This window comes from Mustela nigripes, chromosome X (genome assembly GCF_022355385.1).
Source record: "Mustela nigripes isolate SB6536 chromosome X, MUSNIG.SB6536, whole genome shotgun sequence".
Classification (NCBI taxonomy): domain Eukaryota; kingdom Metazoa; phylum Chordata; class Mammalia; order Carnivora; family Mustelidae; genus Mustela; species Mustela nigripes.
In genome coordinates this window covers 68816006-68841803 of record NC_081575.1, presented here as the reverse complement: position 1 = coordinate 68841803, position 25798 = coordinate 68816006, and the positions used below count along the sequence as shown (strand labels likewise).

At 49.1% G+C, this 25798-nt stretch overlaps 2 protein-coding genes across 8 annotated transcripts in view; both read left to right on the top strand.

Annotated features, from left to right (window-relative positions):
* The window catches only part of KIF4A (kinesin family member 4A), a 120507-nt gene extending 107065 nt beyond the window's left edge, over positions 1-13442 (top strand). For 5 of the 6 annotated variants that reach the window (XM_059384691.1, XM_059384686.1, XM_059384688.1 and 2 more), the window contains 5 exons: positions 125-223; positions 1288-1473; positions 10060-10176; positions 12224-12346; positions 12620-13442. In XM_059384691.1, the coding sequence (XP_059240674.1) occupies positions 125-223; positions 1288-1473; positions 10060-10176; positions 12224-12346; positions 12620-12823 (729 nt within the window). In that variant the 3' untranslated portion in view covers positions 12824-13442. The remainder of the gene's footprint in view (positions 1-124; positions 224-1287; positions 1474-10059; positions 10177-12223; positions 12347-12619) is intronic. The other variant, XM_059384690.1, reaches the window with a different exon arrangement.
* Positions 13443-15206: 1764 nt separating this feature from the next.
* GDPD2 (glycerophosphodiester phosphodiesterase domain containing 2) lies at positions 15207-25198 on the top strand. Of its 2 annotated transcripts, XM_059385512.1 has the most exons (16): positions 15207-15373; positions 17109-17222; positions 17467-17570; positions 17877-17970; positions 18140-18199; positions 18471-18569; positions 18700-18793; positions 18953-19098; positions 19223-19305; positions 19406-19556; positions 21627-21848; positions 22024-22172; positions 23777-23924; positions 24078-24160; positions 24412-24440; positions 24538-25198. In XM_059385512.1, exons 2-16 carry the CDS (start codon positions 17118-17120, stop codon positions 24588-24590), a joined length of 1620 nt encoding a protein of 539 aa, XP_059241495.1. In that variant the 5' UTR covers positions 15207-15373; positions 17109-17117; the 3' UTR covers positions 24591-25198. The 2 variants fall into 2 exon arrangements, with proteins under 2 accessions (XP_059241495.1, XP_059241496.1); XM_059385513.1 differs by lacking the exon at positions 24412-24440 and having other exon boundaries at positions 24483-24571.
* The last annotated feature ends 600 nt before the right edge of the window (positions 25199-25798 follow it).

The window sequence follows — 25798 nt, the reverse complement described above, 5'->3', positions numbered from 1 at the left end:
TCCTTCAACCTGCCTTACTTTACTATAGTTTCAATTTGGCTAGCTTAGGAATCTTTATGTTTCAGCCATTAACACTCCCAGAAGCCACTGTGTGCTATACACTCTGTATTTTCTTTCCAAACAGAAACTGACCCTCCTCCAAGTAGCCAGCAGACAGAAACCTCATCTTCCTAAGGATCCCCTTCTATCTCCAGATTCTTCTTTTGAATATATCCCACCTAAGGTAAACTGCTCAGTGCTGCTAATACCTTTATGTGGCCATGATTGGGGGTGAGTGTGCTAAATGCTTCTTTTAGAAGAGGTTGAGGGATAAAAATCCCAAATCCCAGGGCACCTGGCTGGCTCAGTCGATAGAGCATGCAACTCTTGATCTCAGGGTTGTAAGTTTGAGCCCCACATTGAATGTAGAGCTTGCTTAAAAATAAAATTTTTTTAAAAATCCCCTAATTCCTGGGGCGCCTGGGTGGCTCAGTGGGTTAAGCTGCTGCCTTCGGCTCGGGTCATGATCTCGGGGTCCTGGGATCGAGTCCCGCATCGGGCTCTCTGCTCGGCAGGGAGCCTGCTTCCCTCTCTCTCTCTGCCTGCCTCTCCATCTACTTGTGATTTCTCTCTGTCAAATAAATAAATAAAATCTTAAAAAAAAAAAATCCCCGGGACGCCTGGGTGGCTCAGTTGGTTAAGCAGCTGCCTTCGGCTCGGGTCGTGATCCCAGCGTTCTGGGATCGAGTCCCACATCGGGCTCCTTGCTCAGCAGGGAGCCTGCTTCTCCCTCTGCCTCTGCCTGCCATTCTGTCTGCCTGTGCTCGCTCTCTCTCCCTCTCTCTCTCTGATAAATAAATAAAATCTTTAAAAAAAAAATCCCCTAATTCCAGCATCTCCATTTGCCTTAGAGTCCCAAATAAGACTGCAGTGCCAATTTGAGTAAAATAGGCATTCTCCCTCCCCAGAAGGCTGACTTTTGGCCATATAGAGGCATTATGTAACAACTGAGGAGGAGCAGGAGAAAAGAGCAGTGTTCAGCTGTCCATCCAAAGATACTTATCAGATCATGAGTCCCTTTCCTCCCTCAAATTGCTCAGCCTCTACTCCTTCAGTTGCCATCCCTTCAAAGACTCTACAAGGCCAGAGGTTACAGCCGAATTAATTCTGGCTTGGAAAGCCAAGAGGCTATATTTGAGGGAATCTCTAAACTCAGCTCTGAGAATATAGCTGGCAACAGCTATTGGGAAGATTTGATCTATGTGTGTTTTTACAATTTTATTAATTATTCCAAACCTTTTTTCTTAGCCGAAACCTTCCCGTTTTAAAGAGAAGTTCCTGGAGCACAGCATGGACATCGAGGATCTAAAATATTATTCAGAGCATTCTGTGAATGAGCCTGAGGACAGTGCTGGTGATGATGATGATGATGGGGATGATGAGGAATGGAAGCCAACAAAATTTGTTAAGGTGTCCAAGAAGAACATCCAAGGGGTAGGAGGCAGCTGTCATCTCTGTCAGGGGTTCTAGTCCTTGGTCTTCATTGCTAGTGGGAAATTTGCCAGCCCCGTGCCCTGCACCTGAGCCCTTGGGTCCTGTTCAAAGGCATTGGCTCCACTGAGGAGTCCTTGTTGGGCCAGCTCTATATAGAACCTGGAGTTAGTGGAAAAGCCTGCTCAAGTACACAAGATGGCTCTCTTCATGTTTTTAGGTTCTTACTAGGTCCAAACGGGTGGTAGTATTCTGTACCAATTCATTGAGGCTGGTTCCAAAGTGTTGGTAATAATCCTTCATGTTTTTATAGCACTTTACAGTTTATCAACCATTCTTGTATAGGTTATCTCCTTTTTTTATCACAAAAAAAATCCAGCGAGGTATTGTTTGCATTTTACAGAAGGATTTGAGTCGCAAATGGAGGAAGGGGGGAATGACCTCACTCAAGGTCATAAAACCAAGGACACTCAGGACTCGAAACCAAATATTCTGACTCTAAGTCCGGTTTGTTTCTACCATGTCATGGTCATATCAGTAAAAATTGTGAACCTTGCCTCATAGAGTAATTTTGCTCCTTAGCCTAAGGGGCAATAAGAATTACAGAAAGGGCTAATAATAAGATCAAACACACCACATTAAGGTTAGTTAGAAACAATTTGACTTTGAGGCATGCTTTCTTTACTTCCACAATGATAGTCCTACATAATTATCAAACCTAGATGTTTTCTGGTGAAACATTAACTTCCCAGGCACTATAGTTCACTACTATCCCAACCATGCCCTGTGGCCACATTCCACTGAAGGAGGACAGTTCACAAAGGACCCTAGCCAGCTTCCTGAAAGGTTAACTTGCTTTCATTAGCTGCTTGAGCACCACATCAGGGACTGAGAAGGCCACAACACCCAAGTGAAGCAAGCCATGAGGAATAGCTAGTAGTGGTGGCATTAAGTTATTTGGAAAGTCATCGGGAATGCACATATCCCATGCTCTTAGTGGGACTAAGAGCTCATCCTCAGCCGCAGAGAGCTTATAATCTAGTGGGAAAATAAGGCAAAGAAATAGAAGCATACCAAAGAACCTCAGCATATTCATCTCAGGGAGATGGACTAAGGGATTTTTAAGAGTGACTGTAAAGCCAAACCAAATAAATACTGTTTAGGAAGATACCATAAAAGAGATGACTATTACTGCATCTTAAGACAGAAGGGGAAATTCAGTCTCGGAAGCAAGTAGGAGACCATTGTTGGCACAATGAATGACATACTGCAAAGACTTAGTTGTAGAGGGACAGGGGGCTGGGACACTTAAAGAAAATGGGGCAGAACATGTCTGACGTTCATTCACTTATTCAACAAATGTTTACAGACTCTACTCTGACCCAAGTGGAGAGCAGGAGCTGAATGTAGATACAAGGGTCAGCTAAGTAATAGAAAGCAAGAGTTGAGAAGTACACACAGAAACAAATGGTAGAAGACCTAAAACCACTGGGAAGATGTGTCCAAATGTGAAGCAAATATGTGTTGACTTGTGCTCGAAATAAGCTTACTGTATGTATCATGGCAAAGTTGTCCCACGTGTAAAAGGGAAATAGAGAACTCTAGTAAAAATTGCAAGCAAGTATTTGCATCAATGATAAAATCTCTTGTCTAAAACCCTGAGAGGTTATTCTTTTCTAGGCTTTTCCCCTGACTTAATAACTTGAGAAGAGACTATAACTGGGCATTAAGGGGAACAAAAGTGGCAAACCATCTAAGTTTCTCCCTTTTAGCAAACTTGAAGTATATGGATGCTACGTATTATGTAGAGCAGAGAGCTATCTGCTGTCTGATCAGACTGTTCCTAGACACATTAGCTGTAGACATTAATGCTTTGCAAGAAGGCCATCCTATCTGTTGTTCCAACCCAGCTGAAATGGCGGGGCGTTATCACTAGATGACTTTAAAGGAGGCTGCGGTAGTCACCAGACGAATGACTCGGCTAGAGCTAATGCTGAAAAAGTGGGCTTCCTCACTCAACCATGTTTCCTCTGTGTACTAAGGAGATGCTGAGAGACAAGCCATGTGCTGTAGTAAAAGTAATAGCTTCGATGCCAGGTAGGCATGGGTTCTAGTCTTGATTTGCCACTGACTAGTCAGATGACCTGATACAGGTCACTTAATCTCCCTAGGCTCCTAATTCCTTATCTGTGTGATGAAGGGATTAGATTAGAATCAATGATGTGTAAGGTCTCTTCTAGCACTAATATCCTGAGTCAAAGTAACAGTCAAAGTTGTATAAATATGTGTTTTTTAACTAAGGAGTTTTAATAATACTATTTTTATATGGTATTTTATGGTGTCTGAATAGTTAAAAGAAGGAATATATGCAAAAGCACTTTGTGAAGAGTAAGATATGCAGGGATTGTCACTAAAACGCTGTATTTTACAAATATTCTCATTTGTCCCCTTTGGCAGAAAAGAGGGAGCAGGAATTCTTCTCTCTTCCTTAGTGATGAAAGAGAGATGAACTTGAATGAAGTGACTTGTCCAAGGTCATACCAAGTATTAAATATAGGACCAGAGCCTGAGTCTCCTGTCATAGCCTGGTTTTTTTGTTGTTTTTTTTTTTCTTTTATTGGTGCAAAAAGGTGATTTTATTAAAGAATGGGGACAGGACCTGTGGGTAGAAAGAGCTACACTAGGGTCATGAGGAGTGGTGCATTATATACTTTCAAGTTAGGAGGGGGTTAGGGATAGCGTAAGTCTCTAAGGAATTTTGGAATTAAGGTTTCCAGGATTTTGAGGGGTCTAGCTACTGTGGGGAAAAGGTCATTTATTACTGTCTAATAAAACCACAGTCATGAGACCCTTCAGATGTATATGGGTGGACCATGGGCTTGGGGGATGATTGCCAATATGTATCTTGGGGGGGTTTAAAGATAAAGGAAATTTCTAGGGACGCCTGGGTGGCTCAGTTGGTTAAGCAGCTGCCTTCGGCTCAGGTCATGATCCCAGCGTCCTGGGATCGAGTCCCGCATCGGGCTCCTTGCTCGGCGGGGAGCCTGCTTCTCCCTCTGCCTCTGCCTGCCATTCTGTCTGTCTGTGCTCGCTCTCTCCCCATCTCTCTCTCTCTCTCTGATAAATAAATAAATAAATAAATAAATAAATAAATAAATAAAGAATTGTCAAAAAAAAAGATAAAGGAAATTTCTAAAGGAATTTTTATATATTAAAGTAGACTTACAGGATCAGAGGGTGGGGGTCAGGCTAGGATTGCCTTTTGCCCTTAGCAAAGTGTCAACATCAAGGCAGTTTAGTCCCTAGAGGAATGTCACTCTGCCTGTTTTGAGTACTTGTCAGTGAGCTGTAGGTGGTAAGGAAATTTAATAATTTTTCTTCTGCCTTTGTTTCCCACATTATTCCCCCCCAAACAGTTTTGACCCTTAAATCTTAAGGTTGTTGAGGGTGGAAGGTCTCATCTTCTGTAACTTCTTCCTGCTGAATAGGGGTATAGAGATGCCCCTACCTATGGGTCAACATTGGTCAGTTGGAGCTTATATGGATCTAGGAGTTATGAAAGGTAGAGGCAGCTGAATCCAAGGGAGGCTGCATGTGTGGATCTTCTGAAGTCTTAGTCTAGTTTTTTTTTTTAAGATTTTTTTTTAATTTATTTATTTGACAGACAGAGATCACAAGTAGGCAGAGAGACAGGCGGAGGGGGGGGGAGCAGGCTCCCCGCGGAGCAGAGAGCCCGATGCAGGGCTCAATCCCAGGACCCCGAGATCATGACCCAAGCTGAAGGCAGAGGCTTAACCCACTGAGCCACCCAGGCACCCCTTAGTCTAATATTCTTTATGTTTAAGTTTTTACCAGATCTTATTCTGGACACAGTGTAATTCTGAAATCAGTGCTAAAAGAATTATAGACTCAAAAGCAATAGTTCTCAACCCCGACTGCATATTAGAACCTCCAAGGGAGCTTTTCAACATAGGGAGCCTGGGACCCCACCCCCAGATGTTCTGATTTAATTGGTCTGAGGTGGGATCTGGCCTTTTCGAAAAGCTCCCCAGAGATTTCTTATGTGTAGCCAGGGTTGAAAACCACTGGCTTAAAGGAACCCCAGAGATCTTTCAGCTCTACTTCCCACTCTATATAAAGAGTCCCTCTATTATAGTGGTTCTCAGCTGTGGTGTTGGGCCATGCTGGTGGGTTGCCAGCTGTTGTGACACACGTACATGTACACACATACATACACACACACACACCATGTACCACATAAATATATATTTGAGGTCGTGCCTGTGGCAAGGTCATGGGTCTGGGGTCTTCTGATCTGGGTCCTGGGGGTGTGAAAGAGAACAAGATGAAGTTATAGCTAGTGAAATGGCATTCATGTGATGAATACATCTGTCATGTGTGTCATGACTGTTCCATAATACCACTACCATGTGTTTATCTCGCCTCTGCCTGCTTGAAAACTTCTAGTGCTGGTAAGTTCACAGTCTCGTAAGGCAGTCCATTGTAGTCCACTAACTGTTAGGAGGTTGTCCCTTGTTGAGCTAAAATCATCCCAATGGAGGATGACTATGGAGAAGTCTAATTGTTCTTCCTTATGACAGCCCTTCAGATACCACTCTCATTCTATTACCCCTTTAGATAAAATAGAGACACATTGACAGGATAGAATGTTGTGGAGGCATCTAGATGAATCTGTGAATGTCAGAGGACCATACCCAGGCTATAGCAGTCAATGGATAAGGTCATCTTGGTAAGGTGTCCTAGGACATGTCATAGAACTCTGTCTTTTGTCCTGTATTACTCAAAGAAGCAAGATTTCTTTATTATAATGCCCAGTATTGGCAAGGGTGACTAATGTGGACATTCCTGTCTATTACTATTAGGTATGTGAATTGGTGTACTTCTAGAAGGCAACTTGAAAATATGTATCAAAAATTTGGGGTGCCTGTCTAGCTCATTCAGTAGATCGTGTGACTCTTGATCTCATGGTTGTAAGTTCAAGCCCCACGTTGAGTATAGAGATTACTTAAAAATAAAAATCTTTTTTTTTTAAAAGAATGTATCAAATGTCTTAAAAATGTTCCTGTCCTTTGGCTCAATAAGGATAAGCATAGGAGTTTATACTAAGGAGATAGTCAGTCATGCATAAAAAGATGTACTCATTCAACAGATCTTTTGTGAGCACCAAGCTATATACCAAGCACTATTTCTAGTTGCTGAGGATATAACAAACATGACAGGTAAGATCCTTGGCCTTATGAAACCAAACACATTCTTGTGGAGAGATACAACACAATGACCAGAAAAACAAATTAAATAACTTTATTTTTTAAGATTTTATTTATTTATTTGACAAAAAGAGCAAGAAAGCACAAGCAGGGGGAGCAGCAGAGAGAGAGGGAGAACCACTCTTCTAGATGAACAGGGAACCCAATGCTGGGCTCAATTCCAGAACACTGGGATCATAACCTGAGCTGAAAGCAGATGCCTAACCGACTGAGCCACCCAGTTGCCCCCAAATTAAAATAATTTTTAGATGATGGTAAGAGATAAACAGAAAAGATAGTGACTTCATAGAGAATTCTGGGGTAGGAAAAGAGTTCTTTAAAAGAGTGCTTAGGGGGCGCCTGGGGGGCTCAGTGGGTTAAAACCTCTGCCTTCTGCTCAGGTCATGATCCCAGGGTTCTGGGATCAAGCCCGCATCAGGCTCTCTGCTTATCAGGGAGCCTGCATCCTTCTCTCTCTCTCTCTCTCTCTCTCTCTCTCTCTCTGCCTGCCTCTCTGCCTACTTGTGATCTCTGTCAAAAAAAAAAGAGTCCTTGGGATGAGGCCTCTCCGACAATGAGATACTTAGGCAGAGATCTCAGCAAAGTAAAGGAGCAAGTCAGGGAAAGAACTAGAGGGAAAACATTTCAGGAAAAGGAAACAGCAAATGCAAAGACCTGAGGCAAGAGTGGGTTTGGTTTATCAAGGAACAGCTGAAAAGGCCAAGGTAGCTGGAGAGTATTGAAAAATGGAAGAGAGTAGCCAAGGTCAAGCCAGAGGGATAGTTAATGGCCAGATCTTGGAGAGCCTTGTTGATGGCGGGAACATTTAGATTCTGTTTACGTAGCAAGAATCTATGGTAATATGATTGATAATAGGAAGCAGTTTCTTTGGAAACATTCGTAATATCTAACATTAGGGGCCTGGTTAAATAAATTACCATTTCTATATGATGAAACACTATATACAGCTATTAAACATTTAAAATCATGATTTCGATTTTCAGATTTTTAAAGTGATATGTATTAATCTCAAAATCAGGAAAAAAAATACTATAATGGTTTCTTTCACCTTCACAACTAACAGAACAATGACAGTTGTTCTATGAGAGAGACATAAGGGTTTGTATTTAACTGTAAACTCAGTATGGATTCACAAAGATATGACAAAGGATAAAAAGCTACTGTGATTTTTAGGCTTCACGAACACTGGGGCGTTGTGTTGTGTCAGCCTACCTCACAATGGCCAGCCACACCAACATTAGAAAGTGGAGCTCATTTCTGGATGTCACAATCAAGGATAAACTTTGACAAATTGGTTTATGGCCAAGGTGGTGAGGATTCTAAGAAACCATGTCATGTGTTAGATCGTTGAGGAAGGTAGGTATATTTAGCTTTGAGAGGTTCTGGACAGAGGGGGACTGGGTAGTGGAAATTGTGCTCTGGGTTTGAACAAGAATGCTGTGTAAGTGTGGTTAAACTAATTCCTTACCATTCCAGACAGCAGAACGGGGTCCTGTGGTCAGAAGTTTTACAGAAACTATCCTCATCTCAGGATAAAGAGAGCCTCAGATAATTAGGCCGGGGACATTAGAGAGGGGCTTCATACATCAAATCAGGCTCCAGATAGTCACTGAGGTCTCTTCTGACTCTAATCCATCATTCTGTGAACTCTGCCACTTGTGTTTGTTCCAAGCCAAACTAACCCCTGCTTCTTCCACCATTTCTCATGTAATATCACTTCCTTTAACACTGGTCACCTGCCTCTTTTTTTGTTTAATGGCCTCTTTATTAAACACCTACACATCTTAAACTCCCAAATGTGTGCACCAGGAAACATATTTACAGATTAAGTGGGTTTAATACATGGAAAGCACTTATAACAGTGCCATAGTAAGATACCACTTATATAAAGTTTCAGAACATGTAAGATCATTCCTTCTATTTTTAAACAAACTCATATGTAGTGAATGAATGAATGAATGAATGAATGAATGAATATAAATTTTTAAAAGACCTGCATGGGAATAATAAACACCTAATTCAAGAGACTTTGCCCCTGGGAGAGAGGGAGGTGAATGAGATCGGGAAAAGGTAGGTAGGAGGCTTCGGTTATATCTGTATTTTAGTTATTAAGGGAAGAGTGAGAACATGAGTGGGTTTTGTTGCTTGTGGTCTGTGCTTTTATATACCCGAACAAAAGTATGATACTCTAAAATACGGTATGTTCTATCTAGTGCGGTCAGACTGACCCAGAGTCTAGTCAAGCAGTTGCTCCCCATGATTTCCAAACAAGGGAATTGCATTATGTCAGTATACCTCACAGTGGCCACACCAGCATTAGAAAGCAATGCTCATTTCTGGATGTCACAATTATGGATGAACTTGGACAATTTCTGCCTGACTGATTTGCTTGTTGACAGCCATTTCACACTGCTGACTCATGGAACTTGCTAACACCTCATATCCTTAGGCCCTTTTTGCACCAATTACTTTTATGCCAGCTCGCCCCCCATATTATATTTATACGGCTGATGCAGGGAGAACCCAGATGCCAGACTTCTGTTTATCCTCGTTATAACTTCTCCTTCGACAGGCAGCCCAGAATTTCAACCTGTCAAAATATTTTTGAATTGTGATTCTGTTATCTTACTTATGAATCATCTTTCCCGTTTTGTGCCGTTGTTACAGTCGATAAACAGAACTACCTTATGGACCATGAGAATCAAATGAGATTTGGCATTTATATATATGAAAGGACTCTGAAAACTGTACAGTGCTATACAAATATAAATGATTTTATTTCATATCCTCCGTGATTTATTAAAATGTTGAATAATTAAACTAAACTGCTGAGGACATAGCCCCAGCTGACGCTGAACAAAATGCAGAAATGAAAGTTGGGTGAAGGTACCACTGGGTAGAGCTGAAGATAACGAGCCAGTAAACTCAGCCCTTAAACACACATATCCCTACCACCCTCCAACTTGCAATTCGTCGCTTTGACTGCAAAATCATCATGAGAGACTTTGCCAATTACCCTGCATTATTCTGGCATCCCTCCAATCAGTCTTTCAAGTATATAATCCAAACCAGAAAACGGATTTGTCTAGCATGATGTGTGGTTAGGCAACCTCTTATTATTCTGGGGAATCACTATTTCCCTAAAGAAGAGGGACAGAGGAGAAAGAAGTTTGGTCAAGTTTCCGTTTCCATTTTCCACTTTCCATATCTTCTAAAGAGGCTTGCAAATGAAGGGGAAGCACGTTACATTGGTCTTCTAGGCCTTGCAGTGACCTATGTTTCTCCAAACCTGGTTTTGCAGTGTTCCTGCAAGGGCTGGTGTGGGAATAAGCAGTGTGGGTGCAGGAGGCAGAAGTCAGACTGTGGCGTGGACTGCAGCTGTGACCCCACAAAGTGTAGGAACCGCCAGCAAGACAAGGTAGGACCAGCTCTGTTGGCCCTCACCATCCCTTTGGGCCTCCCACCAGTTCCCACCACCCTGAAGCCACAGCTCTCCCTACCATTCTTATGCCTTCTGTGATCGGAGACATTTCCCTTCTCAGTCCTTCTTCCTCTCTGCTAGCATTATCAACATAGCCCCTTCAGAAACCACAGCCCTTCGCAGGAGACTGCCAGATATGCAGCTCCCCATGCCCAACCTGGCTGTGAAGTTTGGGTACAATTTCTGAGGCGGGAACAAAGAACAGGAAAGCAGGCAACTACAGGCACATAGACACGCAGGACCAAACTAGTCCAGAGGCTTAGCTGGAACTCTAAGGGCCACGTGGCAGCTTCCAGGGAGGAACTTAATCCCTCTGACATCTTGAGACATTAGTTGTTTAGACCTTGTCCATGGGAACCAACTACTCCATGCCTCTAGGAAAAGACCCACAGGAGCTTGGTCTTTCAAATAGTCACTGTTGTGGCCCAAGTTAATTGTAGCTGTCCTCCTTACATTGCTCCCAGAAAGAGCAAACTCGGGGAAATAAAGATGACCTTACACCTACCTGTGCCCATGGCAGAAGCTTGTTCCCTCAGCTCTCTAGGTGATCTACAATAACTCCAGCAAGCTTAGTATAATGATACTTCATCATGCATTTCTTGAACATCTGCATGTGAACAGTTCTGCCCTGGGGCTTCTATTAAAATGACTTCCGCAGCAGACAGTCATTAGACGACTAATGTGACAAGTTGGGGGTCAGGCTGAGAATCGTAGAAGTAGTAGGAGCTGTAAAGTTTCTCTGTCCCCGTGGTTCTTCCAGTTTGGGGTCTGGAGTCCTATGGTGGCCCCATGGACTTGCTTCCTGAACAGAGGACCGTGGCCTGTCTCAGTTCGACCCCATGTCGATCAAAACAACTCTTTACTTGTTTTTTCTATACTGGGCTTCCTCTGAGGATGTCAGTTGTCAAAGCACTGATCTAGTCCCACGCTCCCATTATATGGGGAAGGAAAGTGAGACCCAGAGATAAGCTTAAGTGACTCACCTAATATTAGGTCTTGACAGCTAAGATTAGACCTCGGGCTTCCTGACTCTCAAGCCTGTTCTGTTGCCATGACAACAGGCTATAATTCTAATCCAAGCTCTACCTAAGAGTCGCCCTGTTACCCAAGTAACTTTTCGCTCATGGCGTTTGTTCCCTCCTCTGAAAGGAAGACTAATACAGAAAACACCCTGTGGACATGCTAAAAAGGGTAGTGCAGATTACAGAGGATAGAAGATGAATCAAGAAATGACCAAAGCTTGGCTTTGTTTTAAACACTGCTCATGATGTCCACTCTCCTACTCCCCTACCTTGTCCTTTGCTTTCAGAAGCTGCCTTTAAGCTTTACAATGGTGAGAAACCGCAGGCAGGGTCTCCCTAAGAGCTGCTTCAACTGGGATGCCTGAGTGGCTCAGTCATTAAAAAGCTGCCCTCGCCTCGGGTCATGATCCCAGGGGCCTAGGTTAGAGCCCCAGTGGGGCTCCCTGCTCAGCGGGAAGCCTGCTTCTCCCTCTCCCACTCCCCCTGCTTGTATTCCCTCTCTCGCTGTGTCTCTCTCTGTCAAATAAATAAATAAAATCTTTAAAAAAAAAAAAAAAGACTTGGGCACCTGGGTGGCTCAATGGGTTAAGCCGCTGCCTTCCGCTCAGGTCATGATCTCAGGGTCCTGGGATCAAGTCCCGCATTGGGCTCTCTGCTCAGCAGGGAGCCTGCTTCCTCTCTCTCTCTCTGCCTGCCTCTATGCCTACTTGTGATCTCTCTCTCTCTCTCTGCCTGCCTCTATGCCTACTTGTGATCTCTCTCTCTCTCTGCCTGCCTCTATGCCTACTTGTGATCTCTCTCTCTCTCTCTGTCAAATAAATAAATAAATAATCTTTAAAAAAAAAGACTTGCTTCGACTGACCGATGAGGCCTTCAGAGCTGGTACCTCACTGGTTAGAGGAGAGCAGACTGATTTTGGAACTCTGGTAGCCAAACTTCTAATATGCCTGTCTGGTTCTCAGGATGGCCTGGGCACTGTTGAGCGGACCCAGGATTCCGAAGGCTCTTTCAAATTGGAGGATCCCACAGAGGTTACCCCAGGATTGAGCTTCTTTAACCCTGTCTGTGCCACTCCCAACAGCAAGGTAGGTGGGCCAAAGGCCGGCATTTCCAGCTGTCTTAGGTCATCTCTGCATTGGCTGTGACAGTGCAGTGGGAGGAAAAGGGGGAGAGGTATAATCAGCTTGCTGGGAGGTGGGAAACGGGCATAGGCCAGAGTCTTTTTTTTTTTTTTTTTCAAGAGACCAATCTTGGGGGACACTGCCTACTACAGTGTGCTGAGCATTTATAGCAGTGCGGCTGGGCAGAGCTTCTGCCCCGACCCAAGATCTCTTCAGACCTGTCTCTGCCCTTCCTAGATCCTGAAAGAGATGTGTGACGTGGAGCAGGTGCTGTTGAAGAGGACAGCCCCAGCTGCCTCCAACTCTGGCCTCCCAGAACTGAAACACGTAGCAACAGAATTCCAAGAAAATAAAGCTCCAGGGAAGAAAAAGAAGCGAGCTCTGGCCAGCAATACCAGCTTCTTCTCTGGCTGCTCCCCTATCGAAGAAGAAGCCCACTGAAGTCGGACTTGTCCTCTCGCGGCCCCTATCTGTCTTGGGAGATGCTTTCAGGTTGCAGCCAGAAGGAGTTTCTTTAATGACTCCTCTGGATTTCAGGGTTCTTGCTGTTGCAAAAAAAATAATAATAATAAAAAAAAATAAGGTGGGGGGACAGCATTTTACCACATGGGAGAGGAAATCTTTGTTGGTTTCTGGCCCTTATTCTCCAGCCCCCTAGCCCCAGACTACTACTCTGTCTTCTCCAGAAAGGTGCCGAGCCACCTGCTGAAGAAAGAACCAACTGACCTTCTTGATGACTCATCAGGAGCCAATCCTCAGTACAATCTAGCTCTTTCTTTGTTGTGAGCAGGTAAGGCTATGCCCCCACCTCCCTGATGGGGACAAGGCCGAAACTGTCTTACCTCTAGGTTGTCTCAGCTTCATGGCAAAGCCTGGCCAAGGTTGGAGGCCTGGCCCCAATCCATCTCCCATCAGGAATGGGGGTGATTGTGGGATATTTCCTGCCCTGACCGTCTCTGGATTGGGTTTTAAACAGTGCCCTCAGTCGTCTTCCATACTGCTGAGGTCAATGAAATCTTTTAAAGTGTTAATATTAAGTAAATAAATAAATCTTAGTCTAGCTACTGTTTGGAAAGACCCTCTGTGCCAGACGCAGAAAGAATCGCCTGTGTTCCTCGGCCTCTGGGAAGGCCCTCGAGGAGAATGAGGGCAAGCACCCAACCCAGGTCTCGCTCACAGTGAAGCTTCTTGTGTGACTCCGGGGTGGTATTGGGAGCTGTTCTGAATGTACTGCATCCCGGTTTCTTGGCACAGCCTGGCCGTGGGACCACACTGTTGCCCAGTCCCAGGACAGCACAGTCCTGGCTGCCTGCTGTCTCCTTGAAAGGGGAGGGGGATGTTGTTTACTCCTTACTATGCATCAGGGTCCCCCAGCTCTGCTTAAAGCTAAAATGAGGCCAGCCCTGGCCTGCCAAACCGACTACTGACTGGCCTCGAAGCCTTCGGAGGAGTTCATGAGCCCTAGGTTAACTATCCCTGCGTTCTGATCCCAGTCCCCCCACCCAAACGAAGGCTCCCAGAGCACACCCCCCCCAGCCCAGCACTGGGCCCACGGAATCCAGGACTCCTCTAGAATCCACCAAACCCCAAAAGAAGGAAACTGAAGGACAACCTATCTAAAATGGAGCTCGCAGGGGGCCTAGGTGGCCAGGCTGCCCTCTCTGGCCTCCGGCCAGCAAGCTGCCCTGCTTCTCTTTGCATTTTAATGACAAGGGAGCAAGGGAGCCTCTTGCCATTGCCAACTAGAGCCCCCGGATACAATGGGAAGGCAGAGGGAGGGCCCGCCGCCCCCCCCCCTGCTCTTGGCAGAAGAGAGCCAGTCTTCCTTCTCACTGTTCCAAATTCAGTACATGTCGGGGGAGGGGAAAGCGAGTTTTTTCCCAAAGAAGATGTTTTTTCCCACCAACGCTGTGCAAGCCTCCCAGGCTTTGAGCCACTGCATCAGCCAAAGAGTAGAGAGGGAAGGTCAGTCAAGCCAGCAACCATCCCCCAGCCCTCATCCCACCCAGAGAGAGCCCTGTGCTTTAGCAGTGAACTGAATGTAGCATACTAGCCAGCCTTCTCCTGCCAATGGTATGTATAGTAACAGCATCTTTTGCATGTGTTCATCTTCCAAAAAGCTTGTGACCCTAACACTACACTCTTCAGATGATTCCTAGAAAGAGACTCTAAATACCCTGGGGACAAGACAGCAAGAATGACACAAGGCTCCCTACATCCTGGATGAGCATATCCTGTCTGGGGTGATGGGAAGGGGAGGGCTACTACTGTCACCTAGGATTCACAAGGCCCATGGGGACCCCAGGTCCAGAAACAGGGTAACTTGTTACCCAGAGTTCAGGAAGTAGCTTGCAACCCAGTATAGGGTTTTCCATACACCTTATAGAAGTGGAAGTAGGATCCCAGGAGGGAAAAGAGGCTAATGAATCCAGGCCATCCTCCCAGGGAGCTTGAGGGAAATGCTAGACTCCCTCTCTCCCTTTCTCTCTCTCTCTCACACACACCCCTTCTTCCCAGGGGGTTGGCTGGGCCCCTTCTCCTCACTGCCAAGTCGCAGAGTTGTGTGGTCACCTCCCCCCAGCTTCCCGCCTGCCAGTGCCCTGAGCCCTCGCCTCCCTGAGCCCTGGGACAAAGCCCCGGCAGTGACTGAGAGGGGAACAGGAGGAGGGACAAGAGGGATGGGGAGGGCCGCACAAAGGAAAAGGAATTCCTCACGCCAAACCCCTCGACCGGCAGGCAGCGAGTAAAGAAGCAGATCTGCTCTCCCCCCCCCCCGCCCCCCCCCCCAACACTGGCCATAGAGCGGCTCTCAAGCCCTTTCGGACATAAGCCACGCAGCCTCCTGTAGGTGGCAACAGTGCCACCTGTTTGACCGGTGGGGCTGAGCCAAGGACTAGAAGAGGGAGGAGACAGACAAACTCGGAGAGGAGCTGGGAAGCAGTGCAGAGCAGAGCAGAGCACAGAGCTGAGCAGAGCTGCCGCTGAGACAAGGTGTGAGGGCTGGGGAAGGCTGGGGGTGACAGGCGGGAATGGTGGGGTGGAGACCGGTTCCCACCAGCCGGTTGTGGGGCTGGGGTACAGGGATGGAGCAGCACCCCTGCTCAACTTCCCTGATTGGGGTTTTCAGGCTACTCAGATCCTGACCCCAGCCTACAGACAGCTCCTGGAGGGAGGTGGGACTCTGGAAGACCTTGTCTGGGGTACAAGGGCAGGACCTGAAGGGAGGCAGAAGTGTAGATGGAGCCCCAGGCAGGCTACTGGAAGCCAGTCCCAGGATGGAAAGAAGCAGGGGACTCCCTTTAGGGTTTTTTTTTTCCCCTGGGAAGGGTCTCAGAGAGGGGAGAGCTTTCCTTTCCCTAGCTACAGCCCCCTTACCCCTCCACTCCGTACCCTAATCCTCCTTTCCCAAGGCCCCGGAGGGGTAAGGAGGGCAGTTTCAAGAGCAGCCACACCCTCCTCCTTTCGGGGACCAGCCACTATGTCCCCCTCTAAGACTCCACAGCTTTCGGGGGACAAGATGACAAGGGCTTGTGTCCCTCAGATCACACACACTGGGTATATTCAGGGGTTCCTCTACACACTCGAAGCCGTCTAGAAACCCATTAGTACTGGAAAGATCCTCAGCCTCAACTTGCCACTAGTGCGTTCACACATACCAAGGCTGACACAAATCGCACAACCTCTCAGGTAGAAGGATACACACCCAGCCTAGTTCGGGGATCAGTAAGCCAGCTAGGTCTCAGTGTGACCCGAAAGCACAAGGTCTAACAATCCTGGGGCCCCAACACCACCACGCCCCCCACCACGCTCAAGGGTGCACGCGCGCAAACACACACACACACACACACACACACCTTTGACCAGTATTTGTTGTACTTTCACCCAAGTGAGCTCAGAGGGTGGGGCCCCGAAAAGGGAGAAGGTGGAGACTGGGTTCCTGGCTGGGGTTGTGGGGGGTGACTGGGCAGAATGACTGGGCAGGAAGGGACACGATTGGGGTGAAAGAGCTTGGATTTTCCAGGTGTGTGCGGACAGGAAAATGTTTCCTTTGGAAGGCTGGGAGGAGACCCAGGCAACCTGTGGCCCTCCAATCTTCCTCTCACTGAGAGTGCCCCTTGCCCCCTGGGAGTTGGAGACTGAGGATCTTTTCAGACAGGGCTTTGTGGTGTATGCAATCTCTGTATCCATAGCAACTGACCAACTAGCAGGGCCTTCCTTAGCCCCAGGTCAGAACTAGAATCTCCGCTTCAGGTTACTCTTGGTTCTTGGGGTGGAAGGCTCCCCACCACGGGGCTGCCTGAAGCTTGGCCAGATCAGCCTCAACTTGCCCGAAATGAATTTGCCCCACCCAAGGCAGTTTCTCCCAAGCCCCTACCCTTGGGCAAGCATGCAATCCCCAGAGCTGGATGGATGCTGTTAACCAGGGAGGAGTTGGGGCGGGTGGGTACGCATCCCTCCTGCAAAGAGGCTGGACCTCCTGGGTCTCCCACTGACTTTTCAGGTCTCCAGATTCAAGGGAAAGAATGAACCCAAAGATTATCCCCCTCCCTTGGCTCAGGTCCTTGTCCAATCTGGCATTTAGGTCATTAGCCCCATGACCTACCGTTGCTGAGCAGCGGCCCAGGCCTCTGCTCCTCCCCACCCCCAGCTCCTCAGATATGCTGGGAGGGAGGCTGGGCTCCGCCTTCTGCCAGGGTCCCTGATGGCTGAGTGTCCCTTCTCCCAGGCCCTCACCATGGCCGAGTCCCCCGGCTGCTGCTCCGTCTGGGCCCGCTGCCTCCACTGCCTGTATAGCTGCCACTGGAGGAAATGCCCCAAAGAGAGGATGCAAACCAGCAAGGTGGAGTAGGGATGGGGGGGGACCGGAAGTCCGAGGCAGAGGCCGCCTGGAGGGGATAAGGAGGCCCAGTGTGCTCAGAGGCAGCTGGGGGGAAGGGGCTTTCTCTCCCCAGGAAGAAAACCTCTCTGCCCGCAGAGCAGAGCAGCCCAACGCCTGGCAGGAAGCCCCCTTGAGCTGCCATCCGTTGGGGACTCTGAGCTAGAAGTGAGGATCGGCTGTGAGCTTCTCTCCTGCCCCTTTGCAGTGCGACTGTATCTGGTTTGGCCTGCTCTTCCTCACCTTTCTCCTCTCCCTGGGCTGGCTGTACATCGGGCTCATCCTTCTCAATGACCTGCACAACTTCAATGAGTGTGTCATGGACCCCCTCCTTCCTCAGCCTCTACGTTAATCTCTGCCCCACCTTGGGATCCCTGGGTGCTCAGTCGTCCCCAGCCCTGCCCAGCTTCCCTGCTGCCCAACCTCCTTAGAAAATTCCTCCACAGAGTCCACGTCCCACACCCCCCACCCCCATCCAGTCCTTGGGCCCCTCGCCCCCCGCAGCCCCTCCCCTCCCTCCCTTCTGGTCATCGTTCTGGGCCCATCCACCTCAACTCCCCTTTGCCCCTAATTTCCCCCCCCCCCCCCACTCAGGCACTTTCCTCTCCCTTCCCACAGATTCCTGTTCCACCACTGGGGACATTGGATGGACTGGTCCCTGGCATTTCTGCTGGTCATCTCTCTACTTGTCACATATGCATCCCTGCTATTGGTGGGTCGGGGAGCGGCCCGTCTAACCACCCCCCAACTCAGTCCTCCCTTCCTGCTCAGCTTCTCTCCCTGGCCACCCAGGGGAGGGCAGTGGGGAGGCATCAGCCTGGGAAGCCCATCTCAGGGACCCCTCTGGGTGCCTCATTACTCCCACCACCCTCTGCCTCCAGCTCCTGGCCCTGCTCCTGCGGCTCTGTGGCCAGCCTCTGCATCTGCACAGTGTCCACAAGGTAGAGTTGGGGATGGGAGTGAGCGGGAAAAGGGGGGCCCTGGGCCCGGCACTTGGCCAGTTCTATACGTGTATTCTACCTATGGACTCAAGCTTAGGACCTGAACCCCAGTAAATATGTGTTGAGTGAAAGAAGGAATGTGGATTAGTCAATGGGAAAGAAATGGTCCTGTTGTCATAGAGTGTGGGTGGGGGGCAGAGGGAGGGGCGCAACCTGGGGAGCCATGAGCCCTGGTTGACAAAGAAGGACCCATTTACCCCTGGTCCCCCAGATGTTGCTGCTGCTCATTATGCTTCTTGTGGCCGCTGGCCTTGTGGGACTGGATGTCCAATGGCAGCAGGAATGGCGTAGCTTACGTCTGTCACTGCAGGTGAGTGACTGATCCCCATTGCCTAGGTGGGAGCCTTGGCCTGCGTCCAACCCCCTGGTCCCCAGGGCTGCGAGTAGCTCTAGACTCGGGACCTAGAAGGGGCACTAGAGAGAAGAACTCTTCTCCACAGGCCACAGCCCCATTCCTTCATATCGGAGCAGTTGCTGGCATCACCCTCCTGGCCTGGCCCGTGGCTGACACCTTTTACCGTATCCATCGAAGAGGTGCCAACTCCACTCCCTGACATACCCCCACTGGCTATTGATGCTTCTGCCTCCTGCTGCCTGTTTTACTGCACCTGCCCTCTGCTCTCTGCCCACCCCCCATCCTGCCTTAGCTCACCCACCACCCTCTCTCCATAGCCTATCCCCCACTCCCCACAGGTCCCAAGACTCTGCTGCTGTTCCTATTTTTTGGAGTTTCCCTGGCCGTCTACCTGGCCCCACTATGCATCTCCTCACCCTGTATCATGGAGCCCAGAGACTTACCCCCCAAGCCTGGTCTGGTGGGACACCGAGGCGCCCCCATGGTGAGCGCTGAGGGGGATGCTGGCAGGGTGGGGAGGGTCTGCTCCTCCAGGCTGCAGCATCAGGCCTGTGAGCTCCCAGGCTCCCACCCCTCTCTGCTACCTCCCTGTCAATTCCCTTGCCCAGCTGGCCCCCGAGAACACCCTGATGTCCCTGCGGAAGACTGCTGAATGTGGAGCCGCTGTGTTTGAGACCGATGTGATGGTCAGGTGAGAAAAGCTGGGGGGCAGAGAGATGCAGGACGGGAGCTTGGGAAGTGATGAGCCGTCCCAGAGCTCAGCCCTCTGACCACCCCCTTTGTGCCCTCAGCTCTGATGGGATCCCCTTCCTCATGCATGATGAGCACCTGAGCCGGACCACAGATGTGGCCTCTGTGTTCCCAGCCCGAACCTCCTCCCACAGCAGCGACTTCTCCTGCGCCGAACTGAAGAAGCTCAATGCCGGGACCTGGTTCCTAGAGGTAAAGACAGCCTCACAGAAGAGGCAACCACCTGTAGGGCCACTTGGGGGAAAGTTCATTCATCAATAAGTATTTTCTGAGCCCTGTGCTGAGCTACAGGTATCCAGTCTCTGCCTGCAAGTCACTCCCTCCAAAGACAGGACACTGCTGAGCCAACAGGCTATCAGAATAGGAAAGCTAGAGTGATCACAAGACCTTTACAAAATAGGGAGGAGAGAGGGCCACCTGGGTGGCTCTGACGGTTAAGTGTCTGCCTTGGGCTCAGGTCATGATCCCAGAGTCCTGGGATCCAGCTCCACATCAGACTTCCTGCTGAGCCACATCAGACTTCCTGCTCAGCAGGGAGCCTGCTACTCCCCCCCCCCCCCCCCGTCCTGCCCCCCCCCTCCCCCTGGCCCACCCTCTGCTCGTGCTCTCTCTCTCTCTCTCAAATGAATGAATAAAAGGTGAAAATAAATAAATAAGTAGGTAAGTAAATAGAAGAGAGAGCAAAGCTGCTGTTTGGCTCAGTAGGCATGGGAGAGGATCAGGAGTGGTTTCCCAAGAGGGAAGTCCTGCACGGCACATGAAGTGACAATAGTTTTTAAGGTGGGGAAAGCAGGGACTACAACTCTAGTCAGAATGAAGAGCATATGCAAAGCGCAGAGACATGAAGAAGTGTTTCCAGCAGACACAACTGGCTCAGTGCAACGGAGAGATAAAATTCATGGGAGCAGTAGGAGGTGGGACTGGCAAGGGGAGCAAGGGTTTGGTCTCGGAGGCCTCTGAATGCCAGACCCAGTTCAGGCTCGGTCCTGTAGGTAACAGAAAATATTCATTAAGGGTACTTTATTTCTTCAGTTTCTCTTTTCCTGATTATCAAAGTAATTCCTCATAAAAAATTAAGCATCAGAAAAATAACCTAAATGATGAAAAACCTCCCGTAATCCAACTTCTGAGATACTCATCACTAACAGTTGGACACATAATTCCATGTGTCCATATACATGTATGTACACACACGTACTTTTCATTTTGCATGAATAGGATCACTTCATATATTCCTTTGCAACTTGACTGGTTTTTCATTTGAACTTTATGTAAGATGACATGTCAGAGGGATCAAGATCGGGGCTGTCTGGGTTTGACTCCTGGCTTCACCACCTGCTAGCTAGTGTGAGCCTGGGCTCCATTCCTTAGTCTCTCTGGGCTTCATTTTCCTCATCTGTAACACAGGCATCATAACAGCACCTTGGGACGATCAAAGAAATTAATATACATAAAGTACTTCTAACACTGCCTGGCACATAGTCAATGCTTAATAGGTATTAGATAGCTTTGCTTTGTCCATGTCGGTGATTAGGAGGTAAGTCATTTGTTGATCACAAGGGGATGAGAGGAGAGTGGCAGAGGTTTGGAACAGCCACTAGTGATGGAAGAAGGAGCAAAACAAGAACAAGTGAAAGGATGGTTAAGTGGGGCACCTGGCTGCCTCCGTCATCAGAACATTCGACTTTCAAGATCATGAATTTGAGTCCTGCATTGGGCATAGAGATTAAAAAAAAAAAATGGTGATGAAGTGGCGCTAAAGGTGAAAAAGGACTAAAGTGACAGTCCACACGATGTGCTCTGCCCCCCAATTCTAGGTCTGGAGGAGGCAGACAATTATAGAGTTGAATCAGAGTTTGGGATTTTGGTGGGGGGGCAGGCAGGGCAGGAACGCAGTGGAGGGTGCTGTGGAAAAGTCACTCAAGCTGTGGATGAACCAAGGGTAGGAGAGGATGTAGGTGTGGCAGAAAGGGGTTGATGGACTGGGAGGAAACCAAAGGGTCAAAACCCCAGAGGTCTATATGAGACCAAAGAGAAAATGTAGCAGGAAAGAGGAAGTAAGGAAACTGGGAGGGTGGAAGTTTGGAAGGTGGGTGTCACAGAGTAAGGTGTTAGATGGTCTGGAAAGGGCCACAGTTGAGAGAAAGAATGACTGTAGCTCAGAGGTGCACAGAAGCTGGGTGCCAAGTGGGGAAAATGAGTGAAAATGGAAATGGCCTAAAGGTTCCTTCTGGTCTTAAAATAATTTTCCTGTTCTTACAGAGGCAACCCTTCTGGGGGGCCAAGCGGCTTTCAGGCCCTGATCGGAAGGAGGCTGAGAACCAGACAGTACCAACGCTGGAAGAGCTGCTGAAGGAAGCCGCAGTCCTTAACCTTTCCATCATGTTTGACTTGCGTCGCCCCCCACGAAATCACACATACCATGACACATTTGTGAACCAGACCTTGGAGACCGTGCTGAGTGCAAGGGTGCCCCAAGCCATGGTGATATTGCCAGGACCCAAGTGCTCCCTCTTGCCCCTCTCCCCAGCCACTGCCTTCCCGAGGTCCACCCCAACTCATATACTCCCTTCTGTGGTCAGACCTCTCTTCCCCCGCCCCCTGGTTCTGGAACCCCCAAACTCTCCCCAGCTTCACACCCATCTTCCCTGAACCACAGGTCCTTTGGCTACCGGATGAAGATCGGGCCAACGTCCAACAGCGGGCCCCCAGAATGCGCCAGATATATGGACAGCAGGGAAGCAACAGAACTGAGAGGCCCCAGTTTCTCAACCTCCCCTACCAAGACCTGCCACTGTTGGATATCAAGTGAGTGCCAGGGGAAAGGAGCCAAGGGGACCCCAGGAAGCTCCATGGCAGGGTGGAGACACCTCAGGGAGGACAGAAGCTGTTCATTTATTCACGCATACAACAAATATTTATCAATATATCTAACACTCACTCTGTGTCAGGCACTCCCTGTGCAGGTTTTGGGCATACATACCAGCGAAAGAGACAGATCATAAACCAAACAAAGTACACACAGAATAGATAGTGATGGGTGATATGGAGATAGTGAGATGGGGAGATGAAGGAGAGCCCTCAGGTTTGGGAGTGAGGGCTCAAGAGGGGCCACATTGTGAAAAGTCGTTAAAGACGTGCTGTCTGGGCTGAGACCTGACCAGTCACATGGAGATCCTGAATGATGACAAGAGCTGCAAGAGCAAGGACAGCAGCCGAAGGAAGGGGAAGCTGAGGCTGGGGAGGTAGGCAGGAGTCAAACTGGGTAGGCCCTTGGAGGCCACAAGAATGGTTTTAGCTTTCCTTCTTCACCAAAGAGATAAGTGCAAGAGAGAATAGGTCCAGGCAAGAGACGAGAAAGTGCCAGATGTGAGCTGGGCCCCAGAAGCAGACCGAGCCAGTAAACAGGATAGACTGCAAATCATGCAGTTGCCAAGGTCTCTTATAAGGTCCCTGCGGTCGCGGAGGGGGAAAAAAACCCATGGCCTGAATGATAGCTCAGTAATCCAAGTATTTCAAGGACCTCTCCCAGAGCTGTCACTGTGGAGGGAGACACGACATTGGCTTTGGCCCTCCCTTGGTCTTGCGCTAGCCAACCTCAACTATGGATCATGTTTCCAAAAGACATGAATCAGTAATGTATACACTGGTGATGAAATCGGGGCCCCAAAAGGCCCACACGCTCCAAGACCGTAGACCAAATGTACCGAGAGGAAAACACAACAGGGATAGATGCAGAGACCCCAATATGCGGTCCAACAGAAGTTCGGTTGCAACAAAGACAAGAAAGATCCTGGCATTCAGCAGGAACATGTGCGAGAGAGACCGGGGCTTTGATTGAATAGTGTGCATATTGAGTCATCGGTGGCATGTGACATTGCCAAAACCAACCCGACCCTGGGCTGCCTGAGCGCAGGCATCGTGCCCAGAAGCCAGGAGGGGTTTTGCTGTACTCAAAGCTAGGCCAGGCCCACCTGGGATATCACGTTCAGAGGCAAGCCCCCACACTTGGAAAAGAACACTGAGAAACTGAAGCAAGGACAGCTTAGGCAAGGTTTGGATGGCAAAGGGAAGGAGCAGGCAGGTCCCCCAGCCCTCGGGTTAAAGGAACTAGAGCTGCTGGGCCTGGGGACATGGTCACCTGTTCCTCAGACCTCCCAAGGACTGTCGTGGGACAAAGAGGAGACACACATTTGGGGGCCCCAAATGGAAAAGCTAGGATCTGGAGGTGGGCCCCACCAGGAGGCAAAGTGCAGTCATGCAAAGAAAATCACCGTTGGTCAGGGGCTGCTGTGTAAAGATCAAACTGATAGTTCCTTGGCAGCAAGGCTGTAGACTCAACCGTGGACAGGGGCTGCCTTCTGTGCCTTGTGCCCCATGACCCTTGATGTTCCCGTTTCCCACCTCCACAGGGCACTACACCAGGATAATGTCTCGGTGAACCTGTTTGTGGTGAACAAACCCTGGCTCTTTTCCCTGCTCTGGTGCGCAGGGGTGGATTCAGTCACCACCAACGACTGCCAGCTGCTCCAGCAAATGCGTTACCCTGTCTGGATCATCGTAAGGGCTCTGGGACTGTCCCCCCACTCCTTCCTCCCCTGTCCCCGCTTCTCCTTAACCCAGGCCTTCTCTTCCTTACGTAGTCCATGCCCTTCCCCATATAATACCTTTGGCACTCCAGCCACCAACAGGTGCCTCTTCCTCTTCCCGTAGCCCCCTCAAACCTACCTAATGATGTGGGTCATCACCAACTGTGTGTCCACCCTGTTGCTTCTGTGGACCTTCCTCCTCCAAGGGTGAGTGCTTCACGCCTCAGTTTCCTGGGTCTTCACTCTCCCCACAGGGTCCCGGGGATGGGGGTGATTCAGACCCACATATGCTGCTGGGAGCACAGGGTTGGGGCTATGTGGTTCCTTTGAGGTTCTGAGACCCTTCCTTCTATGCCAAATTGGCTGGAACCCAGGAAAGGCAGTTTGGGGGAACCTAGGATCCAAAGGTCATGCATGAAGCTGGCTGAACTCGTAATGGGAAGCTTTTCTCCCTTTAGGAGATGTAAGAAGGAGAGAGAGAAAACTGGTAAGGACGTTCTCCCCTCACCTCATTTTCCTTCTCCTCTAGCCTGCCCTTTGGTCACTCCCTATATGTCCTCCCCTCTCCCCACCCCCTGCTCTAGGCTTAGAAACAGCAGTGCTGCTGACCAGGATCAACAATTTCATAATGGAGTGAATGCCCAACCCTGGACCCGCACCAACCAGAGCCTGAGGCCTGTCTGGACTGACTAACAACAAGGAAGGGAGAGTGGCTGAATGGGGATGGGGTGGGGTAAACTTGGCCAACAGAAGGTTTTGAACTGTGAGGGCTCTCTGCACAGATGGTGAGCATGCAGCAAGCTTCCACGGAGTCTGACTCCCCTCCAGGTTTTGACCTGAGGTCGCTGGGAAGACAGTCATGGGAGGTTTCTCCCCAAATGAAACTAGAACAGAGGAAATGGGAAGGAGGTTGCCACGATAATGTTTCAGATCTGCCTGTACCTATTCTTGTGTAGAAGGGACAGGGTGTGTCAGGGACAGACCAGCTTGGACCAGTGACTGGAGATGACAGAACCGCCTTTCCTCAGAACTAAGATGATGGAAACACTAAACCCACTCCATTCACTGTCCCTCCTGACCCCCGCAATTTAACTGCTTTCCTGCTTAGATGCTGGGGACTTAAGAGCCCATGTAGCTGTTTAATTCTGCACCTATAGGTGGCTTTTTGCTGTTCACAGACTTTTCTTCAAGACTGGTTGGCTCCTCCTACGTTGTTAAGCTAATACTAAATGAATTTAACTCCTGTTTGGTCGCGGTGTGATCTTTTCAGCGCGGGGGCTTGGATTGGGGGGTGCACCTTCCATCCCGGCCTCATGTGACATGACACTGAGGGGTCATTACGGGGAGGTTCTTGGGCTGGAGGCGGGAGGACCACCTCCCACAACGAAGGGCTGCAAGAGAGGAAGCAGTAGAGCAACCCCCGCGGGGGACACTCTGGGGAGCCCCCCCCCCCCCCAGGCACGCTGTGCAGAGTTGCGTTGTAGCTCCACCTTGTGGTCACCTGCCGCCAGAAGAAGGCCGCGTCAGCCGTCACTGTGACGTATGAATGCCACCTGCTTTCCGTGCGGGTTGGGGACCTGTGTCCTTGACTCTAGACCCTAAGGGTATAAACCGATTTCCACAAATTTTCGCCTCTCTGAGCTCCTGCGCGCAGGGTCTGGTTCCCAGGCTCTCCTTCCCCTCGAGAACAAGTTCCCCAGTGTGTTTGCTGTTCGTGAGGTCCTGGGCTAAAACCAGTGAGGCGCTGACCTAGGATGAGGAGTCCGGTAGAAGAGAGAGGGAGGGGGCCAAGGCAAAACCGAGGACCGGAGCAGGCTCTGTGGCCGACTCTTCAGTCCCCCACCG